Source organism: Trichosurus vulpecula, chromosome 3 (assembly GCF_011100635.1).
Source record: "Trichosurus vulpecula isolate mTriVul1 chromosome 3, mTriVul1.pri, whole genome shotgun sequence".
In the NCBI taxonomy this organism is placed as follows: Eukaryota; Metazoa; Chordata; class Mammalia; order Diprotodontia; family Phalangeridae; genus Trichosurus; species Trichosurus vulpecula.
In genome coordinates this window covers 398,661,656-398,689,625 of record NC_050575.1, presented here as the reverse complement: position 1 = coordinate 398,689,625, position 27,970 = coordinate 398,661,656, and the positions used below count along the sequence as shown (strand labels likewise).

General features: G+C 40.8%; 1 protein-coding gene across 1 annotated transcript in view; it reads left to right on the top strand.

The window, feature by feature from the left end:
* The window catches only part of HYDIN (HYDIN axonemal central pair apparatus protein), a 455,510-nt gene that overhangs the window by 384,391 nt on the left and 43,149 nt on the right, over nt 1-27,970 (top strand). The window contains exons 65-72 of the mRNA XM_036750079.1: nt 1,448-1,608; nt 2,317-2,429; nt 5,015-5,022; nt 5,753-5,943; nt 11,592-11,804; nt 12,458-12,596; nt 14,384-14,549; nt 22,027-22,174. Of these exons, the coding sequence (XP_036605974.1) occupies nt 1,448-1,608; nt 2,317-2,429; nt 5,015-5,022; nt 5,753-5,943; nt 11,592-11,804; nt 12,458-12,596; nt 14,384-14,549; nt 22,027-22,174 (1,139 nt within the window). The remainder of the gene's footprint in view (nt 1-1,447; nt 1,609-2,316; nt 2,430-5,014; nt 5,023-5,752; nt 5,944-11,591; nt 11,805-12,457; nt 12,597-14,383; nt 14,550-22,026; nt 22,175-27,970) is intronic.

The following is a 27,970-nucleotide window of genomic DNA, read 5'->3' as shown; positions in this document are numbered from 1 at the left end:
GCTGACTCTGAGAGTATTGACACTTTGCCATCTCTGTACGGTTTCAGAAAGGCTGTGTGGTGTCCTAGAAAGTGTCCTGACTATAAGTTAGGAACGTCTTGGAGTTGAATCTTACCTCTTTTATGTAGTATCTTTGTGACCATGGCAAACCATCTAATTTCTCTGAGCATTAGCATCTTCATCTGTGAAATGGGGCTAATGATATATATGAGACCTACCTCAGAAGGTAATTGCAAAGATGAAATGAGGCAGTATGTATGAAATAACTACATAAGTGTTAGGTAGCCAGGTGGTGCAGTGGATAGAGCACATCAGGAAGACCTGAGTTCAGATCCAGTCTTAGTAGCTATTTGACTCTGGCCAAGTCACTTAATCCTGTTTACCTCAGTTTCCTCATCTGCAAAATGAGCTGAAGAAGGAAATGGCAAACCCCTCCAGTATCTCTACCAGGAAAATCCTAAATGGGGTCACGAAGAGTCAGTCACAACTGAAACTTGAACAACAAAGGATACATTAGAGCTCCTACCTGTTATCTTTCCACCTTCATCTACGCCACCTCCTAACATCCTCATTTCTTTTGAGGACACCATTATAATTCTAGTCACCCAGGTTTGAACTAGGCCATCCCCTGACTCTTTTTTCATATTTAACCCCCATATCCAATCAGTTTCCAAGTACCATAGGCTTTATCTCCCCAGCACTTCTATCTGTTCATCCTGTCCATTCATATGTCCACCCCAACCCCAAATCCAGACCCTTATCACCTCACACCTGAACAACTCTAATAGACTCCTAATTGGTCTCTCTGCATCCGGCCTCTTCCATCGTAACCCTTCCTCCATATTCCCATCACCTCAATATTCCTACAACATAGATTGGACCATGTCACTCTTCTGCTCAAAAGGATTCTGTAACTCTCTCTCGCCTCTAAGATAAAATACAAAATCCTCTATAAAGAGAATTATGAATAGTGGAGCCAGGGCCAGAACCCAGAGCTCTTGATTCCCAACCCAGGACTTTTTCAACCAAAGGGTACTAACTTAATTCCTTTGCCCACTGACCTTTCACCGAGTTCTCAGCTGTAAAACGAAGGAAATAGATCAGGTGGCCCTACTGCCCCTTTGTCATAGATATCATATAATTTCAAAATCATAAACTTTGATCTATGATTCTTTGATTCTATAAACATGGAAACAGGTCTTTCCAAAGCTTTGGGTTGCAATTTTATTTTATTACAACTCTTCCTCTCTCCGCCCATGATTTATATTAAATGTACCCTAGCGTTCCTTCCAGATCTTGGGCCTAGGTGTAAGGCCCTCCTATTCATTAGTGTGGTTGATATGAATGGGGTCCATGGAAGCTTCTGGCATCCTGCTACATGAACATTACATGATCCCGACAACGGTTTCTGCAACTGCCACTCTGACCTTACTGCCTTGATTTCCAGGTGATAGATACTGACCCTGAACCTGTGCACACAGTCCTGGAAGAAAACTACCAAGAACTACAGCTCTATGTCAGCGCTGTGGTGGACTACTCCTCCTTCCGCTCCCAAGTGAAAGAAGTGAACTTTAAGGAAACACTGGTTTTCCAGACCCGAGTTTTTGAGTGAGTCACAAAAAACCACAAATATGGCCTAGCACACTGTTTAAGGTCATTATGCCTGTGTTCCTTTCATGTGATGGCCTTAGGTTTCTTAGCCAGGGCCATGGAATCCATACTACGTATTAGAACTATCTATATATACCCACAAATAGTAAACATTCATAAATATTAGAATCATTCCTCTGGTCCTTCAGCCAGAAGAAGAGCATTTGCTTATCAAATCCCATGCAGAATTTTGCTCTGGGAGAAATTTGATCCTGTGAGTGCAGATTCTGACTCTGACAACTCAGCCAGCAACGTTTGACCTCTTGGTATCTGTCACTTGACAGCTTAATGGACATGATCCCAGGGGAGTCTCACAGCAGCCCCAAGAGGTAGCTGTAGCAAGTATTTTCATCCTCATTTTGCAGATAAAGAAACCAGAGCTTCCGGAGATTAGACGTTATGCTCAGAGCCATATAGATAATAAGTGTCAGAAAGGGATCCAAACCCAAACATCTCCTCACACTGTACAGCAAGCACCCTTCCATTCAACTACACCAATTGCAGGACATCAGACACCTGTAAAGTAGACATAATGTCTTTTCCTTCTGCTGAGGAGCCAAGCTTTAGGGACTAGTCATTGAAACTCGTCCCAGCACTATTCATTAAAAGAGTAGATAGAGGCATCTGTCACATGCTCCTCAAATGTGGGCTTTGTCCTACTTGCAGGTTTGATTTGATTAATACAGGACCCGTACAACTGGGATATACCTGGCTGCTGTCCTCAGAGGAGCCAACAAAGGCTGTCAGTTTTGCTGATCCACAGAGCTTGACTTCTCGAGGTAAAACAGGGATCTATCCCTACAGGGAATGTGGTGAACCAGTTGATGGGAGAATCACAAGTTCTCTCCCTCAAGTTTTAGTGCCAAAAAAGATAGAGGCAGGGAGGGAGGAGGAACCAAATGGGTGGATTCATGAGCAACTAGGGCCTGGCAGTGTGGGGACCAATAACTCTCAAAAGACCTTAGAATCTCAAGAGGAAATGATTCTGTAAGGTGCTGATCTGTAATTGCTGTTGAGTGTAGAACATGCCAGGCCTGAGGGTCTCCATGCAGGTTGGGCATCAGAAGCTAGTACTGGTGATACATTACACAAGCATTCAACAAATACTTACTGAGCACCAATTACATATAAAATACCAGTCTAGATGGGGGGAGGGTGAGGCTGGGGAGCATAAAGGTAAGGACCCATTTTCAAGGAATTCGTCATTTAATTAGAGAAATAGAACCTGTACACACCTAACCGGAGAGTAGCCACTGAGTGCAACCCCATGAGTGGGAGAAACAAGAGAGAGTTTCTCAGTGAGTTACTGCTCAGTCTGGACTGAGCCTTTGGTTCAGCAGTTTTGACCTTACGAAATCCTTTCATTTCCACTGACACAGTGAGAGAATTCCAAACTGACTTCAGATTTCTTGGATTCCAGGCCTTTGCCCTATCAGCAAGGACATATGACTTCAGGAAATTCTTCTTTACTGTTAACCGCCATCTTCTAATTTGCTCTTGACCTTCATGCAAGTCAAACTCTAATGTCCTGTGGTGGCATGGCCAATGGAGTAAAAGTTCTGGCAGACCTTTCAGGCAGGAAAGGCTTTCCACACAGCCTGGCTGATGGATTACATGTTTTAGAGAGACTCATTACCAGGGTGGCTACAGGGCAATAGATTTTTTGGCCACACAACTCCCAGAAACCATTCACAGAGTCATAGGTAGCTTGTAGTCCAAGTCAACGGAAGGATACCAACAAGATTGTGGGCCTTGGAAGTATCAAAGTATTGACCCGTGTCCTTTGAATTCCATCAAGTTGGGTCCTAAAGAGGCCACTAAAAGACCTGGTTATTTAGAAAGAGGTGATTTTTACTTTTCACTCCATGGAATGTTTTGGTTTCGCAAAAAGGCATCACAAATTGCCTACCCCATCCACTCGACCACAAATGAATAAGCACCCTATTTGCATTAATGAGAAGAAAATTCAAAATATCTTTCTTTCAAATCCTTCCATTCATGAAAGTCTGTCCAAAGTCTATCAAGAAGTATTTATTAAGATACAAGGAGACGGAGCCAAAACAGCGGCTGGAAAGCAGGGACTAGTGTGAGCTCCCTCCAAAAACCTATAAAAAATGGCTCTGAACCAATTCTAGAGCTGCAGAACCCACAAAATAGCAGAGGGAAGCAGGGTTCCAGCCCAGGACAGCCTGGATGGTTGCTGGGTGAGGTCTTTCGCGCATGGAGCTGGGAGCAGACCAGAGCGGAGCAGAGCCCGGCATGAGCCGCATGGACCAACCAGACCAGGAGCCGGGTGGAGCGGGCCCTGGCGCCCTGAATCAGTGAGCTGTGGCAGTTTCCAGACTTCTCAACCCAGAAACACCAAAGACAACAGAGAAGAACTGCAGAACCCACAAAATAGTGGAGGGAAGCAGGACTCTAGCCCAGGACAGCCTGGATGGTTTCTGGATAAGGTCTATCCCATATGGAGCTGGGAGTGGAGTGGAGCAGAGCAGAGCCCAGTGTGGGCGGTGCGGACCAACCGGACCAGGAGCCAGGCGGAGCATGCCCTAGCGCCCTGAATCAGTGAGCTGCAGCAGTTACCAGACTTCTCAACACACAAACACCAAAGACAACAGAGAAGGTTAGTGGGAAAAGCTGCTGGGGACAGAGTGAAAGAAGGAGTTCAAGATTCGATCACCACCCCAGGGGCAGTGGAGGTGGGGCAGCTACAGAGGTACAGCTGCAATTGCTTCCAGCCCCAGGCCCACCTGGTGGGAGGAATTAAGTGGCGGATCAGAGCAGGAGTGAAGAGCCTGCTGAAGATCTAAGTCCAGTCTGGGTTGGTGGTTCTTGGGGAAGGAGGAGTGCTGGTGTGGCAGAGCTGGCGCATCCCCCCAAGCTTAGAACATAGTTCTCTGTACTCTACAAGAAGTTGTAACACACTGAAAAACTCAAGGGTCAAGTAAGTTGGCTGGGAACATGGCCAGGCAGTGGAAATGCACCCAGATTCAGTCTCAGATTCTGGAATCTTTCTTTAGTGACGAAGACCAAAACATACAGCCAGAAGAAGTCAACAAAGTCAAAGAGCCTACAACTAAAGCCTCCAAGAAAAACATGAACTGGTCTCAGGCCATGGAAGAGCTCAAAAAGGATTTGGAAAAGCTAGTTAGAGAAGTAGAGGAAAAATTGGGAAGAGAAATGAGAAGGATGTGAGAAAACCATGAAAAACAAGTCAATGACTTGCTAAAGGAGACCCAAAAAAATACTGAAAAATATACTGAAGAAAACAACACCTTAAAAAATAGACTAACTCAAATGGCAAAAGAGCTCCAAAAAGCCAATGAGGAGAAGAATGCCTTGAAAGGCAGAATTATCCAAATAGAAAAGGAGGTCCAAAAGACCACTGAAGAAAATAATACCTTAAAAATTAGATTGGAGCGACTTGCCCAGGGTCACACAGTTAAAAAGTGTCTGAGGTCACATTCGAACTCAGGTCTTCCTGATTCCGGGTTTAGTTGCCACCTTATTCACTACAGTGCCTTTCCCAGGAGCCCTCCCTGACAGTGCTAGTGTCCTGTCCTTGAGTTTACTCTAGATCATGTACGTACAGAGTGGTTTGGGTATTGTCTCCCCCATTAGAATGGTTCCTTGATGGCCAGGACCATGTTTTTGCCTTTCTTCGTGTCACCTGCACTTAGTACCATGCTTGGTACATAGTAAGTGCTTTATAAATGTTAGTTGACTAACCGCCTGCCTGAGGCTCAAATGAAACCATGTATGCAAGGTGTCTTGCAAGCCTTAGCAAGCTTTATAAATGGTAGATTGTTTATTTTTCCTGAAAATGACATTGATGGGTTTGAGAGGTCATGGGTTTCCCCTCCCTGGACATCTTCAAGCAAAAATAACCCATCATCAGATACAGGTTGGACTCACTCAATCAACATTTATTAAGCGCTTACTGTGTACCAGACACTGTGCTAAGAGCTAGGAATACAAAAAGAGGCAAAGACAATCCCTGACCTCTGAGACCTTTTTCAACTCTGAGATACTGAGTAAGTCAGCATCAATTGTTTCCTTTGTGTTCCTAGGCACTTTATTTGGCACATCCCGCAAGCAACAGTCCAGTCAAGGAACTTTCCGTGGGGGAAGTGCCACAGACAGCTTTTCATCACATGTATACAGCAGTTCCTCCACCTACCCTTTCTCCATGGAGCCCGTCAGTGGCATCATCCCAGTTGGGAAAAATCAAAAAATCAAGGTTAAATTCTCTCCCATGGAAGTTGGCGATTTTGAGAACAACATATACTGCCAGTAAGAAAGCATTCCTCCAAAGCTGTGTCTCAGCAGACAATGTCTTTGAACCCATTTGGCGATGGTTCCACTCATGCCCTTATCTCCCCTTCCCCACTTCCCAGTCTTGCCTCTCCCTCTTCCCATCTCCCACCCTGGTCACTTCTCCCTTGGGAAGGGTTCTGCTGTAGTGGGCTCACAGAATCCCTAGGGCTACACAGACAACAACACTGGGGCACTTGGGGACACAGGTCCAGAATTTCGCTGGTCTTGGTTATCATCAGGCTGATGATGTCTCTCGAAAATTTGTTCTGGTGAAATTTTAAGTAGACAAAAATGGTTTTCACTACTTCTCACCTTCCCTTTCAGCATGCTTTTCCTTCTTTCATACCTCTCTGCCCCTAGCCTTGCAGTGTTCTCAGCCTGCCGATACCATCCTATCAAAAAGAAAATTACCTGGTAGTCATTAACTCCTTCATGTGAATTAGGTTTAGCTGCTTCCCTTCCAGAAATTTTGAAAGAGGAAACAAGGGAAATAAATTTTAAAAAGTGAACCACTTTGATGCAGGGGGGAGGTAGAGTTCATCACAAAGGAGTGGGCGACTATGGCAGAATTTCAAATACTCTTATCATCTGGTTTGGGGAGATAATTTTGGACTGTGACCTTCCTAGTACTCTTAGATCATCACAGGTGACTTCCCACATAATTTATGTTTAAAATTCTGGTGAACAAACCCAATTTGGTTTTGACTAAGAATTCTGTTAATAACACCTCATGTTTTTCTATCACTAGCTTTCTGAGGGGCTCCAAATATTTTAGAAGGGATTTTTCATTTCTGTCTTCTTGACTTATGAGTTGAGTAAGAAGCTTATAATGTAGTTTCCATTTTTTTGTCCCACAGAGAGGTTTAAATTCATAGACTAAAGATTCGGAAGTTCTTTAGAGATATTCTATTCTAACCTCCTCATTTCACAGATGAGAATACTGAGACCTAAAGAGGTTAAGTGATTTGTCCAAGGTAATACGGATAATAAATAACAGATTTAAATGATTCCAAATCCAGTGGTCTCCCCCCTGCATTGGTTTGCCCGCAGTCACGTTGTTAATCAAGAGGATGGTTGGAACTAGATAGTAGTTATCCTATACTTTAACCACTAGCCCAGGCCATATTTCTGGTCACCTGCAAAAGTGTCAGACCATTAACTGAGCCCCATTCTTTCTTACTGGAACCCTGAGTGGTCTCATAGTATAGACTTTCCCTGCTCTTCTTAAAGGCTTGGCACTTCCTAGTTCCTGAAGATATACTTAGAAAAATGATTACCATGTTATTTCAATATTGTCAAACTTAGCTACTCCTGGGAACTCAAATGAGAACTTCCTTTTGGAACATGGGCAATTCCTTTGGTGAGACAGAAAAGAAATGTTGTACATAGCCCCAAGGAAGATTGAAAGAGTACCTGATACTTCAGGGAAGAGAAAGAAGGGCAACAGCTGCCCCAGTCTTCCTACCTGTATTCCAAGAAGCCTCCTCTCTTGTTGCTTGTAAAAATTAGGTCAACACTAAATTAAACCCAAAGTATTAAATACTATTTTAAAACTTAATAACATCAATTGAGTCAAGTCAAAAAAACGAGAAACATTTTACATAAAATCCTTAGCATTCAATAAAATTAAATCAAATGTGTAGACAACAAATAAAATAGGAGTTCATTTATTCTATGTCCCATTTCAAGTGCTTCTGATATTGATTCATGTAACTGGTATTTATTAAGCACCTACTGTATGCAAGGCATTGTGCTAGGTGTCAAGGCTATAAAGACAAAAATGAAATAGCCCTGCCCACCAAAAGCTAAACTGGTGGGGGTGGCAATGTATGTTGTTAGTGAGGAAAATCATGAATTTTGTTTTGGCTATTTTATGTTTGAAATATCTGCAAGAAATTTAGAAGGAGATGCTCAATAGGTAGTTGGTTATGTGATTCTGGAGCTCTGGAGGGAGACTGTGGCTGGATCTATAGACCCAGGAGTCATCTGTGTAGAGATAATAGTTGTAACTCATAGGAGCATATGAGGTTATCAAGAGAGAGAACATAGAGTGATAAAAGAAGCTGGCTCCAAATTAGGAAACTGGCATGAGTTTGGGAGACTGGGGGAAGTAGCTAAGATAGGAAATGTAATGAGTTATGTTTTGGATATATTTAATTTGAGAAACTTTTGGGAGTTCCAGTTGGAAATATCCAGCAGAGAGCATTCGTAAGATGGGAATAGAGCTAAGGAAAGCAATTAGGGCTAGATTTATAAAGTTGGACATCCTCTTTGTAGAGATAATAATTAAGCCAGTGGGAGTGGATGAGACCACTAGAGGAGAGGAGAGGGCCAGGACAAAGCTTAATGGGCAGAAGGAAAAGAATAATCCAGCGGAAGAGTCAGCAAAGAAGGGTGAGTTAGACCTAGGAAGAGGCCCAGAAGAGGGAAGTGTCACAACCAAGGCAGGAGAGAGTATCCAGGGAGGAGGGTGGTTAACAGGGTCATAAGCTGCAGCAAGGCCAAAAAGGTTGAGGACAGAGGAAAGGGCATTGACCTCAGTAGCTGCATGGCCCAGTGAATAAAGGGTTAGGCTTGGAGGCGGGAAGACCTGAGTTCAAATCTTGAATCAGACACTTACTAGCAATATAACCTTGGGTAAGTCACTTAGCCTATCTGAGACTCCATTTCCTCAACCGTAAAATGAGGGTGAAAATAAGAGCACCTACTTCATAAAGTTGTTATAAGTATGATGTGAGATAGCGTGTATATATATGTATATGTATATATATATATATATATATAAAGGGTTTTGCAAACCTTAAAGTGCTCTATAAATGCTAGCCGTGATTATCTTTGGTATTATTATAATCATCAGCATCATCATTATTATTGGTACAGTTAAAAGTTCATTGGCAACCTTACCGAAAGTAGTTTTGGTCAAACTCTGGGATCATGAAACAGACCACAAGAGATTTAGAAGCAAGGCAGACGCCTCAAGTGTAAATATTCCCTTCTAGGAGTTTGGAAGTGAGAAGAGACAGAGAATGCTGGCAATGAAAAGGTCAAGTTAAGGGTCTTTTAAAGGCTGCTTTTTAAGTAGATGGGAAGAGACTAAATTTATGGAGAGAACAAAGATTTTGAGAGGGAATGGGGCAAGTTCCTGAAGGAGATGGAAGGTGATGGGAAAAACCAAAAACAAATGGAGAGGTCAAGTAGAAAGCTCACCTTTTCATTATCCACTGATGTGGTTTGATAAGGAATGAGTGAAGTGGAGAGTAGAGAACAAGAAGGGAGGCCTGGAAAGACAGCCTCTATTTTTTTAAGTAAGAGATGAGCATATCTGCTGAGGGAAAGGGGTAAGGAAATGGTACAGAAATTCTGAAGTCAGAGAAGATTTGGAATAGTCATTGTGAAGAGAGTGATAGAGAATGAAGAATGAAATAAGAGAATTGCCATGTGCCAATGAATGCCCCGTGTGGACTAGCTAACATAAATTGGAACCCAGTCAGCACAGTTGTGGGACTTCCTCAACACATCAGAAGGTGGTTGGTGCAGTAACTCAAGGGTGGGTTTGACAAGGTGTGACCAGTGATGGGACAGGAGGGTAAAGGATTCAAAGGCAGCTGATAGTGTATGGCCGAATAGACTTACCAGAAGGTCAAGACCGTGAATGAAGAGATGAGAAGCAGAGCAGGGAATATGGACCAAGAGAACACAGAGGGGGAAGGGACCGGAGGACACAATGAGGTTGAGGAATAGGCTTTATAAGATGGAGGCAGAATAAGAGATGAAGCGAAGGGAGGTTTTAGTTGGAGAGAGGAAGGACAGAAATGGAAGTTACAAGTGATGGTCAAAACAAAGGTTTGACCATTCCTGGGTTTGGATGAGGTGGATATTCTAAAACTTTTGGCTTTGCCTCCTTTCTTCTTCCTATGGATGACTTCTTTCAATGGCTTTGTTTTAAATTCAAAGATATTGTAGATAAACAGAGGCCATGCTGCCCTTCATATTTTCTCTCTTCTCTCACTTCTCCCTCTCCCTCTCCTCTCTTCTCCTCTTCTCTCTCTCTCTCTCTCTCTCTCTCTCTCTCTCTCTCTCTCTCTCTCTCTCTCTCTGTATATATACATATATGTGTGTATATATAATGTTATATATGTTATATGCATATATACACATATGCACATCTATAACTGAACCATAATATATAAATATAAATATAATTGAACATGTGTTCACAGGTCTGGCTATGTTCTTGCTTTGCAACATATCTTTCTATATATTTCCTTTAACTCTTCATAACTAACATCTCTATGGCAGTCTTGTTTATCTTTTCATGGCCCCATTTGAGTTTGTTTTATTTTTTTTGTTTTTGTTGGGGTTTTTTTGGCAAAGACAGTGGAGGGGTTTGCCATTTCCTTCTCCAGCTCATTTTAAAGATGAGGAAACTGAGGCAAAGTGCCTTGCCCAGGGTCACACAGCTAATAAGTGTCTGAGGCCAGATTTGAAGTTGGAAAGAGTTCTAACTCTTGACCCTCTGGCAGTCTATCCACTGTATAACCTCACTGCCCTACAATAGCATTCCATCCCATTAATATACAATAATTTATTCAGCCCTTCTTTAATCACTGGACATGTAGGCTATTTCCAGTTTTTTTGCTTTTAAACCACTATTTCTGTAGATAGATCCTGAATGTTTTCCCAGCTTTTAGAATTCTGATATTTTTTATTTTGCGTTTATCATTGCTCTTCCCTGTGTACAGCTCCATTTTCTTCTACTTTGGGAATTACTGAACACTCCTATAGATTTTCAAGGTTTTCTCTTACATTCATCAGAATTGTCATCTTCATCCTTTCCTTGAAGGCTCTTTAAGACCTTTCATTATGGCCTGAGTTTAGCTCATGATTTTTAGAAGCCCTTCTTTTATTTGGCTGATGCTTTTCTTATACTATAAATTCCTGTTTGAGTACTCGACTGTGCCTCTTCTCTATCTGAGGACATCTATTGTGGTTTCATCCTAAGTCATTCATTTTTCCAACTGCTTTAGTTCTCAAACTTCAACTGGTTTACTTGCTCTGAAGTATTTTTTTTTTTATTTTGTCAGCACTTTGTTTCTCAGATCACTTTCTGTTTTGGTTGATTTTAATTTTCTTGTGTCAAACTTGGGCTATTTCCTAACCCCCTTCTCCTCCTCGATCGTTTATCCAAATGACATTTCTTTTTCTTTTGTAAACAATAGGCCAGTGACATCACAAGTATTTCTGTATCAAATAGAGCCCCAAGCCATAAATAAGCACCTAAGAAGGAAGATTTGATTTTCAAACGACATTGATGGGATGTGTGACAAGAGGGGAAAGGAGAGCTAGAAGCGTGTGGAGGGGCCAAAAGTTACAAAGCCAAAGCGAGCATTATGGGGTTCTGGAAACAATCCAACCCAGAACTTGACAGGCACCACTAATTTGAGGCAGAAGCCTTTTAGGAGATGGGGGATGATGGAAAGAGGGGACCAGCTTCTTTGCTTCAGAAAGTCAGGGAGGTCTCCATAGCCATGTCGCACCCCAGGTCTTCCCCCTCGTCTTTCTCTGAGAGATGACTGGAAACAACACTCTCTGGTCCTATATACAATGACTTTCTTTCTCCTCAGGATCCCTAACCTCGTTCCGGGGGCTCAAGGACTAATGGTGGCCGTGAAAGGGAAAAGCCTCTTACCATATTGCCATTTTGATCTGAACGAATCTGACTATATCAGCAACCACAGGCGTAATCCGGACTTAAACGGACCAAATGGGAGACCTCTTGATCCCAATACACGGGTGATTGAGTTTGCCTCCGTGGGTGTGGGAACAAAGAACATCCAGTGAGTTGGTTTATTTATTCATTGATTGTGTCTGTATAAGGCATTTCTTCCAAATGGGTTGAGGAAGGTGTCCTCTTCAAGGCAGGTAGTGCTGTCACAGTACATGAGGTTGGGTAGAAGCCAAAGACTTCCTCCTTTAGCTGTGCAGAACCCTTGAGGGAGCTGAGTATTAGAACGCCAAGCCTCTGACAGTCAGTCAGTGAACATTTATTAAGTGCCAACTATCTGCCAGGCACTGATGAGATGAAGAAAGGTCAAAGACTATCCCTGCCCTTGAGAAGCTCACAATCTAATAGGGGGAGTAAGCATACAAATAAACATGTCTAAAACAAGTGATAAGCAGGACAAAATGGGCAATCGGGTCTATTCTAATAAACCAGAAAGCAGTGGATCCATAACTACCTCAGAGGCACATTGAGCCCAAAATACAGCTCTGGCCTCAATGTTTTTCCAAAGACGAGAAGGCATCAATCCACTTTAGACTCTTAAGTGGACAGACAGAATGTTCCTTTTCCCATAAACCCACCATTTAATTCTGGTCTGACTCCAGCTCATTAGAACAGAGACTTGCTATTAAAATGACCAACGAATCCTTGCCCTGTTTTGAAAATTAAATTCTCCTTTTCTCTTGTAAACTCCCTTCTCCTGGCCAGGACCTTCACCATTATGAACCCTACCAACAGTCCCTATTCTTACCAATGGGTCTCAGAAGAAGTGGAGAATCTCCAGAACCCTTCACCCTTTCTATGCCTGACAGAGGAAGGCGTAATCCAACCAGAGAAAAAAGCTGAGGTGAGTGGGGATAGAGGCACTATGCCAAGGCCTCAAGTCAAGTCAGATTTCCCAGTACATCTCATCTCTAAAGGCCTTCTTGGAGTAGGAAGGACTGCAGGGGAAAGTAGGGAGATTCAGCCATTCATCCATCCAACTGCTATTTGTGGAATATACACACCAGTGCATATTCAGTGTCCTCTTTCAAAGCTGTGCTAGGTACTAAAGGGTACACAAATGGATACAGTACTCCCTCACAGACTTTTCCTTCTAATTTCTGAAGGAGTTTTCTCCCAAAACATTAAAGCTATTCTTTGGATTAGTGTGGCTGCAACTACAAATCATGATCTAAGAAAAGAAACTGTGAAACTAAAGAAACTGTCTGGGAGCTGAATGACTCATACTGGCACAATACCAGTACCTTACACACTTAGTAACTGTTGTTTTGAATGGATAGACCAGGGATTCTAAACTTTTTTATGTCTGGGTTTAGTCTGGTGAAGCCCATGGACCCCTTGCTCAGAATAGTGTTTTAAAATGCATAAATAAGACGCATAAAGTCACAAAAGTAAACAATTATATTAAAATAAAGATGTCATTTTTCCCATCCAAATTAACAGAAAACCCCTGGAATCTGTCCATGAGGCCCTTGGGCATCTATGGATCCTAAGTTCAGAATGCCTGGGATGGATGGATGGATGAAAGGATGGATGAAAGGATAGATGGATGGGTGAGTGAGTGAAAATCAGGAGTACAGAGCTAGTTCCCCCAAGTTCATCCCTAAATGTTTGAGTCTATTTTTTAAGTGAAAAATCCAAGAGTGAGGTTTTGAGGGTGTTGGGAGGGGGTGTGTTGCTTTGGTTTTTTAGCTTCCAAATCTGTCATGTAGTCAATACTTATAGGGTATTTGCCACAGTATACAGATGATGAGTATGGTGCCAATTCAGTTTTTACCAGGAGGAGCATCTTCTTAGAGACAACTAGGTTAACGTGCTGGGCCTACAGTCAAGAAGACAATTAAAATGTGGTGGCATCAGACACTTACTAGTTGTGTGATCCTGGGCAAGTCACTTAACATCTGTCTGCCTTGGTTCCTTCAACTGTAAAGTGGGGATAATAACAGCACTTCCCTTCCAGGGCTGTTGTGAGGATCAAATGTATAAAGTGCTTGGCACATAGTAGATACTTAATAAAATGTTTAGGGCAGCTAGATGGTGCAGTGGGTAGTGCTGGGCTCATCTTCCTGAGTTCAAATCCAGCCTCAGACACTTACTAGCTGTGTGACCCTGGGCAAGTCACTTCATTCTGTTTGCCTCCATTTCTTCATCTGTAAAATGAGCCAGAGAAGGAAATGGCAAACCACTCCAGTATCTCTGCCAAGAAAACACCAAATGGAGTCAGGAAAAGTTGGACGCGACTCAACAACAACAACCAAAAATGTTTGTTTCCTTCTTCCCTTCATCCACAATGCTGGCACCCTGACAGAGATGTTGGAGAGGTGAAAAGCTCCCATCCCCCATCCCAGGGTCATGTTCAGTCATCCCCAGCAGAGCCTTTCAGAGAACATGCGCTGCCCTCCAGGACCTCCCTCCTTCAACAGCTCACAAGCCACTGCCAGAGCTCATGTATCTCACCTAGTCCTGTGAAGTGTCTGACACGATGCCTCTTTATACACAGTATTTGGTGGTGGTGACCTTTCTTTAGCAGATGAGCAAACGAGGTCAATTAAAACATGCTAGTATCCTGAAGGCAAGGTAAGGCTGTGAAATGGCAGGCTCTCTTACCATTCTATTCTCCTTTCCCTCTAGATCTCATTCCAGTTTACTCCTCATCATCTGGAGATCATGGAATCATTCTGGACTTTCCTAATCCCTGAGCACAACATCTCAGTCCCTTTCCTCCTGGTAGGCAAAGCCATAGACCCTCTAATATCTCTGGATGTGCCTCACCTCACCTTCAGCTCCCTCCTGATGGGTAAGGATAGACTGAATCTAGAAATTGCGCTAACGACCACCATCCACCCTGGACCCCACCCCCTTTTTAGAAATTGGTTCAGTTCTGGTTAGAGAACCCCAGGATGTGGGCTATCTCTCTCTTGCACTAAGGAGAGCACAGGCTGTCATTGAAATCAAACAATCCACCTTTCACAAAACCATTTCTCTCCCCATCCCCAGGACAGTGCCTGGCCCAAAATAGTGCTTAATGAATGCTTGTTGACTAATTGTCAATCTTCTGGGATCAAGTTCTCACCCACCCTGGCAAGAAGAAGTGTGTTGTTTGCAATGCACATGACCAACTACCTTTCTTTATTGGTCAAAAGATGACTTGTAGAGTCTTCCCCAAGGTGTCTGTAAACAACACTTGATCTTAAGTCAGAGGCAGGTAGGTGGCAGAGCAGATAGCGCACTGGACCTGGAGTCAGGAAGTCCTGAATTCAAATCCCACCTTAGACACTAGCTGTATGACCCTGGGCAAGTCACTTAACCTCTTCCTACTTCAGCTTCCTCAACTGTAAAATGAGTATAATAACAGCACCTAACCACTAGGGTTGTTGTGAGGATCAAATAAGATAACATTTGTAAAGACTTAGCATAGTGCCTAGTACATGGTAGGTGCTTAATAAATGCTTGTTTCCTTCCTACCGAATCTTGGCCCAGCCATAAGGTGGATGTCAGAATTCTCTATTTAGCTTATCTTATCCATGTCATAGCCATAGGGCCATTCTTCTTTCCCCTGCCTCTGGACCTGCTATGTATAGTTCTGCTCTAAAACTTACCATAAGGACCAAATCAAAACTTGGAAAAAATCCCAGCAACCCAGGGCGCTGACTTGATGAGCCCAATGGATCATTCTATACAGCACAATTTTACACAGTAAATTCCATCATCTGCTCAGATTTTCATGTACTTTGCTGCTGCTGAGGCAAGTCCTGTCCTCTTTCCAGTATTTCTGTGTCATATTCTACTGCCTTATTTACTGAAAGTCCCAGAGAATCAGTCTTTATTTCTATGATAACTTACTTATAATTTGCATGTTATTCACTTAATCTAAAAATTAATTTTTAAGGAGGGTCATTGTTATACTTTGGAAAATACACCAAAAAGAACAGAATGGAATTCAGAGGGAAGCACAAGCAAGTGGGGCAGTTTTTTTATTTAACATTTTATTTTTTTCCAACTATGTGTAAAAACTATTTTTAACATTTGGGTTTTTTTTAAATTTGGGGTTCCAAATTCTCTCCCTCCCTTCCTCTCCTACCCCTTCATTGAGAAAGAAAGAAATTTGATATGAGTTATATGTGTGTAGTCATGCAAAACATGTCCGTATTAGTCACATTGTGAAGGAAAACAGACCAAAAGAGGAAAAACATCATGAAAAAAATAAAGAAAATGAAAAATAGTATGCTTCAATCTGCATTCTGCTTCCATCAACTCTTTCTCTGGAAGTGGATAACATTTCTCGTCATAAATCCTTCAGAAATGTCTTGGGTCATTGTATTCCTGAGAATAGCCAAATCATTCACAGTTGATCATAGTACTATATTGCTGTTACTGTGTACAGTGTTCTCTTGGTTCTGCTCGTTTCACTTTATATCAGTTCATGCAAGTCCTTTCAGGTTTTTCTGAGAGCATTCTACTCATCATTTCTTTTTTTTAATAATAAGTTAATTTATTTATTTTAGTGTTCAACATTCACTTCCATAAGTTTTAAATTTTCTCCCTTTCCCTCCCTTTTCCCCTCCCCAAGAAGGCATGCAATCTAATATAAGCTCTACATATACATTCCTATTAAACATATTTTCACATTAATCATGTATAGAAGAATTAGAACAAATGGGAGGAACCATGAGAAAGAACAAAACAAAAAAAAAGAAAAGAAAATAGACTACTTTGATCTGCATTCAGGCTCCATATTTCTTTCTCTGGATGTGGATGGCATTTTCCATCATGAGTCTTTTGGAATTGTTTTAGGTCCTTGCATTGCTGAGAAAAGCTAAGTCTACCAAAGTCAGTCATCACACAATGTGGCTGTTACTGTGTATAACGTTCTGGTTCTGCTCACTTCACTCAGCATTAGTTCATATAAGTCTTCCTAGGTTTTTCTGAAGTCCACCTAGTCATCATTTCTTGTAGCACAATAGTATTCCATTACATTCATATACTATAACTTGTTCAGCCATTCCCCAATTGGTGGGCATCTCTTCAATTTTCCAGTTCTTGGCCACCACAGAAAAAGAGCTGCTATAAATGTTTTTGTACATGTGGGTCCTTTTTCAATTTTTATGATCTCTTTGGAATACAGTCCTAGAAGTGGTATTGCTGGGTCAAAGGGTATGCACATTTTTATAGCTCTTTGGGCATAGTTCCAAATTGCTCTCCAGAATGGTTGGATCAGTTCACAGCTCCACCAGCAGCACATTAGCATCTCAATTTTCCCACATCTCCTGCAACATTTTCTGTCATATTAGCCAATCTGATAGGCATGAAGTAGTAGCTCAGAGTTGTTGTTTCATTTCTCTAATCAGTAGTGATTTAGAGCACTCTTTCATATGCCTATAGATAGCTTTGATTCTTCATCTGATAGCTGTCTGTTTATATCCTTTGACCATTTATCAGTTGGGGAATGACTTGTATTCTTATAAATTTGACTCAGTTTCCTACATATTTGAGAAATGAGGCCTTTATCAGAGAAACCTGCTGTAAAGATTTTTTCACAGTTATGATGACTGTGCATTTCCTTCCACCCTATTTTTCCTCCTGTTTACCCTACTCTCTCCTTTCACCCTGTCCATCTTCAAAAGTGTTTTGCTAAAAAAAAAAAATTTATAGTTTCTCAGATAAAGGTCTCATATTGAAAATATATAAAGAACTTTTTCATATTTATAATTATACAAGTCATTCCCCAATTGATAAATGGTCAAAACATATAAATAGGCAGTTTTTTGATGAAGAAATCAAAACTACACATAGCCATATTGAAAAATGCCCTAAATCATTATTGATTGGATAAATGCAAATTAAAACAACTTGGAGATATCATCTTACACTTATCAGGTTGACTAAAATGATAGCAGGGGAAAGTAACAAATGTTGGAAGGAATATGGAAAAATGAGGACATTAATACACTGTTGGTGAAACTGAACTGATCCAACCATTTTGGACAGCAATCTGGAATTATTCCCAAAGTGTATGCCCTTTGACCCAGCAATACCACTAGTAGGTCTATTTCTTAAAGTGATTAGGAAAAAAAGGAAAAGAATGTATATTTTCTAAAATATTAATAGCAGCTCTCTTTGTGGAGGCAAAGAGCTAGAAACTGAGGGGATGCCCATCAGTTGGGGAACGGCTGAATAAATTATGGCACACGATTGTGGCAGAATAGTACTGTACTATAAGAAACAATGAGCGGGTTGATTTTAGAAAAAGATGGAAAGACTTGTATGAAATGACGAAGAACAAAATGAGCAGAACCAAGATAATGTTGTACACAGTAATAGCAATATTGTTCTAAGAAAAACTTTGAATGACTAAGTCATTTTGAGTATTATAGATACTCGAATCAGCTACAAAGGACCTATGAAGGAAGATGCTATCCAGCAAAAGAGAACTGATGAATAGAAGTATCTATAATATGGTATATACATATATATATATATACACATTTTTGTGTCTAATGATAGCCTCCTCTAGGGCAGAGTAGGGAGGGAGGGAGAAAAAACTAAAAGTGCACAGCAGAGAATAAAAGAAAACTTAGAAAGAATCATAGAAAAGTAGGATAGCTTTGAAAATGATGTGTAGTATTCATTACATAGTTTGTCCAAAAAAGTAAATAGTGTGAAATGGAAATTCATGATTTTATATTGATCCTCTTTTTACGTTGTGTATGTACATGGAAATGTTTTCTTTTTTGTCTTTTTGTATTTAAGTTAAAATGAATAACATTTTCTTAAATTTTAAGTGTTTTGCTTTTGGCTACTGCCTCCCTGTACAATAATACTACTTGCCACTACTGTATCTGTGTAAGACCAATAACACCAGCACACAGGACGGCTGCTAGCATGGGTCTTTGATCTGCTTTTCTAAGAAAAACAAGTTTAAGGAGTTTACAATCTCACTTTAATTAAACATACATATTCACTTAGTTCAGGGGGAAAAGTCAGCACCCTGAACTTCAGAGAAAACACATACAGAAATTATTAAAACAGAGCAAAATAACACAAATCAGCAGACAGGCTTCTAGCTGTCTGTCCAAGACATTACATGCATAGCTACTGGAGAGAGAAGCACCAACATCTGGGTTTTTCAAAGCCGGGGGTCTCCTTAATGGCTACCCAGAGTCTCCACATGACACTCTTCCAATAAGTGAGCCCCCAAAGCAAAATGGTAATCTCAGAGAATATCTATACATTTCTTCAGGGTCAGCCCACAGAGGGCATCACAACCATGTGACTCATACTCATGTGACTTAAGCTTTCTTGTGACTTAAGCAGGTCATCAAAGACTCTTGATTAATCAAAGACTCTTGATTCAAACAAAGGGAAGTCTCAGTCAAAGGCACTTAATTACCTTAGTGCTGAGAAGAACTAGAACAAGCGTCCAAGTAAAGTCTTCTTTCATCTTGACTCGAGATTGACTTCAAGTTCCATGGCTCTTCCTCTGTAAGCTGACTACTCCCAACTCTTGCCTGGATTCACATGTAGGCAGCTCTCTGCTCTGCACCAGGTTTCAGCTCATGGGAACTGCTCCACTCCCAGCTCATGCCCAACAGCAGGCTCCAAGGGTTCCTACCCACAGCTTCTGTTTCTGGAGAAATGATGCTTAACAGGGCAGCAACACACACTACCAACACCACCATCTCAATTCACTTCTGAAGTTCAGATGCTCTGTGTTAACAGTTCAGTTCACTTTAACAGCTCTCAAAAGGGGCTTAAGCTAAGCCTCCTTCCCATGGGCAGGTCTCTGCCCTACAGCTCCACTGGCCTCCCCCTGACTTCAAAGTTTGGAGGCTCCTTCAGCAAGTCTCTGCCATCAAAGATCTCCTCGCTCTTAGAGATCTCCTCTCTGCTCTAGAGGTCTCCTCCCAGCTCTTTTAGGTTTCCTCTCAGCTCAGTGCTCACAGCTCATTCTTCATCTCCTCTTCTCCACACTGGCAGCTCTCTCTCAATGTGTTCTCTTCAATCCTCTCTCAATGTCTGCTTCTCTCACACTCTCAGCTCTCCTTATATACAGTTCTAGCCAACATCTGATTAGCTAGAACTCAGGTCCCTGAGTGGCTGGAATCATGCACATCTGATTGGCTAGAACACAACATATAGAAATCTCTGATTGGCTAAAACTCGAAGCACATTCAATCCAGCAAAAATCCCACTTTGCTTGCCATTGCACTCCCCCAGTTTCTCCTCTCTTCTGTCAACTCCCTCCCCTTCTTTTATTCTCTTCCCCTCCTACTTTCCTGTAGGGTAAGATAGATTTCTATATCCAACTTAGTGTGTATGTTATCCCCTACTTGAGACAATTCTAATGAGAGTAAGACTCAAGCAATCCCCCTACCTCCATCATCTTCTGGTCCACTGTAAAAGCTCTTTAACACTTCTTTTATGTGAGATTAATTACCCCATTCTACTTCTCCCTTCCCCCTTCTCCCAAGAGCATTCCTCTTTTTCGCCCCTTGATTTTATGTTTTTAGATATCATCCCATCATATTTAACTCACACCCATACCTCTTTCAATGTATACTCTTTCCACTGCCCTAATGATGAGAAAGTTATTAGGAGTTACAAATATCTTCCCATTTAGGAATGTAAACACTTTAACCTTATTGCATCCCATATGATTTCTCTTTCCTGTTTACCTTTTTAGGCTTCTCTTGAGACTTGTATTTGAAAGTCCAATTTTCTATTCAGCTCTGGTCTTTTTAATCAGGAAGGCTTGAAAGTCCTCCATTTCATTGAATATCCATTTTTCCCCTACAGGATTATATTCAATTTTTCTAGGTAGGTGATTCTTGGTTGCAATCCTAGCTCCTTTGCCCTCTGAAATATCGTATTCCAAGCCTCTGCTTCTTTAATGTGGAAGCTGCTAAATCATGTGTGATCCTGACTGAAACTTCATGACATTCAAATTGTTTCTTTCTGGCTGCTTGCAACATTTTCTCCTTGACCTGGGAGTTCTGGAATTTGACTATAATATTCTTGGAAGTTTTCACTTTGAGATCTCTTTTAGGAGGTGATTAGTAGATTCTTTCAATCCCTGTTTTACCTTCTGGTTCTAGAATATCAGGACAGTTTTCCTTGATAATTTCTCAAAAGATGATGTCAAGGCTCTTTTTTATCATGGTTTCAGCTAGTCTAATAATTCTTAAATTATCCCTCCTGAATCTGTTTTCTAGGCCAGTTGTTTTTTCGATGAGATATTTCACATTTTCTTCTATTTTTCATTCTTTTGATTTTGTTTTATTGTTTGTTGATATCTTGTGGAGTAGTTAGCTTTGACTTGCCCGACTCTAATTTTTAAAGAATTATTTTCTTCAGTGAGCTTTTGTACCTCCTTTTCCATTTGGCCAATTCTGCTTTTTAAAGAGTTCTTCTCTTCAGCAGACTTTCTTACCTCTTTTAACATTTAGCCTATTCTGGTTTTTAAGGTGTTATTTTCTTCAGTATTTTTTGTGTTTCCTTTACCAAGCTGTTGACTCTTTTTTCATGATTTTCTTATATCACTATTATTTCTTTTCCCATTTTTTCCTCTGCCTCTCTTATTTAATTTTTAAAATCCTTTTTGAGCTCTTCCAGGAATTCTTTTTGGGCCTGAGACCAATTCACATTTTTCTTTTGGGGCATTGGATATAGCAGTTTTGACTTTGTTGTCTTCTTCTGAGTTTGTATTTTGATCTTCCCTGGGCGCCCCAGTAACTTTCTATGGTCAGGTGCCTTTTTTGTTGTTTGCTCATTTTTCTAGCCCATTTATTGACTTTTAACTTTATGTTAAAATGTGTCTATGTTTCCAAAATGGAGGGGGCACTGTCTCAAACTTCAAGTTTTTTGTGTGTTTGTTTTCAGAGCTAGTTCTGGGCTCTGTAAGTTTTCAGTTCTTCTGAGGTGGAATGATTTAAGAAGAGATGTGTTTACTACTCTCCTGTCCTATGCTCTGGTTGATGAGCAATCACAAGCATTCTTTCTGCCCTGGAATTATGACAAGGGTCCCTGTTCTCCTGTGGCCACAAGCTCTTGTGTGCTAGTGTTCCTCCTAGCCCTGGGACTGAGATACAAGACTATGACCCAGAACTGCATATGGGCAATGAAACAGAGTCCTATAGGACTACAGTCCCAATGCCAGAAAAGGGACCACAGTAATCTCTGCCCAACACCCATAAAGTCAGCATCAATTGAATAGAGACTAATTGACTAGGGAACTGGAATATGAACTCTAATACATCTGGGTGGTTTCTTCTCAGGACATGAAGCCCGAGAGACAGTACACATGATTAATAATGAGGAGCAAGACTTTAATTTTGCATTTGAAGATAGTTCCTGCTTTTCTGAAGGCTACATCAATAACCTGATTGTGAAGCCTATGGAAGGCATAATCCCAGCAATGTCCAGGTGAGCAGGAGAAGAGGTGGCCTCTAGCTACTTACTATTGCTCACCTTTGAAATGGCAAGATGCCAGGATAGTCACAGATTCTCTCCTACCAGCTAATCAGTCATTATACTCTTTACATTGGTACAAATTCCCAGTAGCCATGATCTTGTTTAGTTCAGAGAGAAGTCAGAGTGTGTGTGTGTGTGTGTGTGTGTGTGTGTTGGGGCCAGGGAGTGGGGAATTAATGATGGCTACAAATGCTGATAGCTCCTGTTATTTTAATAAAAGAGTCAGTGTGCAGTCTTCTGGTTTGGGAGTCAGAAGCCATGGATTCTAATCCCAACTCTGCTCTCTTTCTCTCTCTCTCTCTTTCTGTGTGTGTGTGTGTGTGTGTGTGTGTGTGTGTGTGTGTGTGTGTCCTTGGACAGCTTCCTTTGTCCTCCTCTTTTACCCTCAGCTTCTTCATTTAGTAATTTAACAAATATTTATTAGAAGTCATTATATGCAAGGTGCAGTGCTAAGTGCTAAAGAAACAAAGATAAAAGCAGAACAGCCACTGTCCGTGATAATAGTAACAAGAACAATTAATATTCATGTAGCATGTGAAGGTTTTCAAAAGCACTTTAAATATCACACTCATTTTACAGGTTAGGCTTGCTCACCCAGAGTTACACAGCTAGTAATTCGTGAGGAAGAATTCGAACTCAGGTCTCCTAAGTATGCTATCCACTCTACCACAAAGCCTGTGAGGGTGGATGAGGAGAGGAGAAGGGATACAACATGTAAACAAATAAATATAATTCGAGGTCAGTGTACATCCAGGAGGAAAAGGACACTAACCACCAGGAAGGAGCTGAACCATTCTGACTGGTAAAGATGAGAAGGGGGACAGCTTGTACCAGTCAGCAGAGGCAGGAAAGCTAAACTGCAGAATTGAGTTCAGGAAATTGCCATCAGTCCAGGTTGCCTGGAGTGTCAAATTTGCGACATGAAACATGGCAGAAAAAATAGGTAGGACACAGGTTGTTGAGCACTTCAAACTAAGTCAAGCTAAGGTGTTTAGACTTTATCCTAGATCCTAGAGAGAGCGATCCAAGGATTTTGAATTAAGCAATGATATGGTCAGACTTGTGCCTTAGTTACATGATTTTGTAGAGATTTGAGAGATATTGATGTCTCCCAAATGGAGATAGTATAAATATGGAACTTAAACCTGTCGAAGTAGATGAGATCACCAAGGCAAAGTGTATACATACATGGGTTTCCAAAAGCCTGAGTGCAGTTTCAAGTTATTACGCCTTAAAAGTGAACTGATACTTTTTCAAGATACCCTGTACATACACACTTTCCCTTGATAATCTCATCTACTCCTACAGGTTTAAGGGGGGAGGGGAAGAAAGGAAAGAGAAAGAAGAAAGGAAGGAAGAAAAAGGGGAGGGAAGGAGGAAGGAACAAAGGATCTCTGAGGAGGACTAATGCCAAGGGGACAGAAGATGAATGATGATCCAGCAAAAGAACCTGAGGATCAATCAAATAGGTAGGAGGAGAATCAAGAAAAAACTGTGGGATGGAAGGTAAAGGAGGAAGAAAGAGTGTCCAAAAAGGAGGGGAAGGAGGGTGGAAAGTATTAAAAGCTGCAGAGAGTCAAAAAAGATGAGGACTGAGGAAAAATTTCACAATTCAGAGATTGTTGGTAATTTTGAACAAAGTTGTTTCCATCAAGTGGTCAGGTAAGAAGCCAGAACAGTAGGGAGAGAGAAGAGAAAAGAATAAGGAAGTAGAGATAGCATGTGTAGATGATTCTTTCTAGGAGGTTGAAAGTGGAGGAGGGGGCCCAGAGGAAGACAGTAGCCTCAGAGTATAGCAGCATCAAGTGAAAATTTTTTTAAGATTGACCTGAATATATTTGTAGGCACTGGAGAAGAGGCCAGGGTGTACTGGAGCCAGCTCCAACTGGCTCACAAGAGCAGAGGTTAAATATTCCGTGTAGCATTTACACCTCATCAATCTACAAATGCTACAAATCAGGGCTTAATTTATTAGTTTCTGTAAAAATTGTCGAGATTTAAGAAAGTGGTGGGTAAAATGTTAATAATGCAGATTAAACATCAAAGTGTGTTGGGCACAATTTTTTTCTGAAGAGTCGGTTGTTAAATATTTACTAGCACATCCTTGGAAAGAAGCCAATCAATAGTTAGTAAGAAGAGGGGTGTGGAACAATTGATGGTCTAAGCTTCCAGAGGGTGTGGGAATGGACAAGATCAAGGGCACAAATACAGGGACTGTCCTTGGCAAGCCAAAAGGTCACTTCTTCAGAGATCAAATTTAAAGAAAAGACTTTGGATTCTGAGAGGTGAAAAAGGAGTAACTGGGGAGCTTGTTATGGAGGATTGGGATTTCCTCTGGAGGACATCTGCTGAGAGAGATGGGTATGGGAGTGGAGCTTAAGAAGAAAGATTTGAAATGGCTACTGAGGAGAGCGAGATGGAGAAAAGAGGAGCTCAAGAGTAAAGGTGAGTTTGTCAAGAACAGAAGTGGGTTCCAGAAGCAACAATGGAAAGGGAAACCAGACTTCCCTAAGTGAGTGGAATCAAAGGTCTTCACCAAGTCCATTTCCTTCTACCTTCAAAAACAGTAAAGGCATGCATCGAATGAAGCAATGTGTCCAATGAAATCCCCATAAGTGGAAAAAGTACAAAGGGCCCATTCACCCCTTCTGATCTCTAGCACTAAGGGTTCCCTCCTGAAGCCTGAGAACTCTACAATGCTGCTCCCATCTCCTGGTTTCTTGTCTATACCCTCGACCAAGGGGCTGGCTCAGAACTTCATGTATCAGAGGCTCCAACAGTTGCAGAAGAAAGAGACATTTGGATGTAATAACACATTGAGCAAACTTTACCAGCCCATTTTTGGCATCGACTCTTCCAGGACCCTCCCAGTCTTCAGTAGGGAGATATTTATAAGCTAAGACTTTATAGAAGGGATCAGTGGAGAGACTGAAGGAATGAGAGAGCATGTGAAATTAAGAGATAAAATTTCAAATAAAGAGAATAATTCTGTATTGGTGCCACCACAGGAAGAGCTGGAACCAGCTCAGCCTGGCTTATGAGAGTCTGCTGATAAATTCATCACCTTGAAAATCAGCTTGTACCCCAAGAAAGAGAATGGATTGATCACAAGGATGCCTAGAGGGTCTGGAAGGTTTAATTAGAGAAATGAAGGAAGAAAAGAGGAGTAAAATTAGAACTCATGATGTAAAACTTGAAAGGACAGTCAGTAGCCTAGAACAGAATCTGGAGGACCTTAACAATATAGTAGACACCTCAGGGAAAAGTAATAAAGGAAAAAACTTTAAAAATCAATAGTACATACACCAAGAAATATTAGAGCACAGTCAAAGACAGCAAAATTGGAACTATACTATCAAAAGGTGCTGACCTGGAAAATAGGAGATGGAGAAGACTCACTGGACTCCCCCCCAAAATTTTCCATGACCAGTGGAGCCAGAGGACAAAATAAAAATAGAATCCACAACCGACTACCAAAGGAAATCCCAAATTTAACACACTGAAAATGTGAATGTCAAGCTCTAGGTCTCTCAGGTCAAAGGAAAAATAGTGCAAGTGGCCAGAAAAAGACAGGCCACATAATAACAGACCCAGCCAGAATCACAAGGGACTCTTCATGTGACACACACACATACACTCACACAAAGGAGATGATTAGAACATGATACACTAAAAAGAAATAAATCTGCACCCAAGAATAAGCTCATTTAAAAAAACTGAGCATAATCTAACAGGGGAAAAAAGACTTTTAACAGAATCAATGCCTTCAAAGCATTCCTGTTAAAAGAGCAACGAATCTGAGACAGATAAAACAAGTTTGAACAATGGGAAAGGACTGCATTGATCGTGTTTATATCCTGAAAGGGGGGAAAGAAAGTATTGTTCCTTTAGAATCCCAGACCAATGAGGGAATGATTGTTTCCCATGCCTGAAACACTCTCCTTCCTCCTCTCTGCCTCCTGATCTGTTTAAACTTGAAGCCTTTCCCAACCATTTTTAATTCTAGTACCTTCCCTCAGTTAATTTTTTCCTATTTATAGTATGTTTACCTTGCTTTGTACATATTTGTTTGTATGTTTTCTACTCCATTACATGGTAAGCTCCTTGATGGCAGAGAGCCTTCTTTTTGTATCTTTTTGCCTCTTTTCCCCTTTTTTGTATCTCCAGCACTTAGCACAGTGAATGTCTAGCACATAGAAGGTGCTTAGTAAATGTTTATTGATTGATTGAACCAAAAGAAACAAGCTCAGAGCTTGGATGGAAGGAAGAGAGGGAAGGATGAAGAGAGGGATGAAGGGAAGGAGAAAGGGAATGAGGAAGGGAGGAAGTAAAGCACAAATTTACTCTTTCTTGTTTGTGAGCCCCACAGGAGAAGATTCTTCAAATTTGAAGGTGGGAATCTTACTCATTTGAGCCAGGCAAGGGAAGATAATACAGTAAAATAAGTATAGGAAATGGCTTTGGTCAGGGAGAGGTATGAGGGGAACTTGAAAAAGAGGTTAGAGTTGAGTAGGTGATGGAGACAGGAAAAATAAACTACAAGTATGAAAGCCCGATTAAAGGCAAAAGAGAAAGAAATAGAGAAACATGGAAACATCCAGCAAAAATGGGTCTGGGCAAGGAGAAAAATAAGAGAGGAGAGAAATATAATTAGATTGTCCTAAACAATATAAGCCAAAGATATCTTGTGTTGATATCATTCCCTTTTTTCTTTCAACTTTTTCTTCTGAAGAGGGGAATAGTGGAGGAAAGAGAAGAAATATGATTTTGAGAATTAGTAGAAGAAAAAAACAAATACAACTGTGAAGGCAAATAGGAAAAATTGCCTACAAAATGTAAGAAAGTGGAAGCACAGATCGAAAAGAAAAACCCAAAGATTTGTTGCTTACAGGAACATAAAGAGTTAAAATGATTATTTGGAGTAGAATGTATTATGTCTCTGCTGGATCCAAAAAAAGCAGTGTTAGTGATTATGATTTCAGGCAACTCAAGTATAAAAAATAAATATGGGTAACAAATCAGCAGAAAAGCTACATTATGCTTAATCTGTGCACTTAAAGAAAAAACTAATTGGATTACCAAAAGATGAACGTGGTGAAGCAAGACCTGATGAAAATATCAACATGCTTCTGTCAGGCTTAGAGAAATCTAAAAAAGAAATGAGTAGCAAACCAGTGAAGGATCTAAATGGAATATTTACACATAGTTTTTTCTAGAGCTTTGGCCATGAAGAGAGGAGAATTATAGGCTGAAGGAATGGTAGTGGCTATTTGTATGAGTAAGCAGAGGCAGAGGAAACAAAATTATTGTTTTGACATTGTTTTGATTTGGATTTGATAATTCCTGAAAGTTAACAAAAAATTAATTGAAACAATAATTTCAGTAAAATTAGAAGCAAAAAAATGCAGAATATCATTACCTTTCCTATGTAAAAAAATTAAAACTGGTAGTTAACCTTCTAACATATACAAGACAATACAAATACAATTACAAAAAAACTATTTACCAAAATAAAGGCATACTTATTGTACAGTTATTCATCATTCATGGGCTATGGCAATATTTTTTAAACTTGGTAAAGTAAATATTTTGTACTAACAGTGAATTACTTTTTGGAACTAAACATAACAATAACGGAATTCATTGGGAGGAACAAAACGTCAAGAATCTCTAGGGAAATAATTTTTTAAAAGAATGAGCATAAAGGGGGTCTGGCATTACTAGCCCTATGTTATATTATAAAACAAT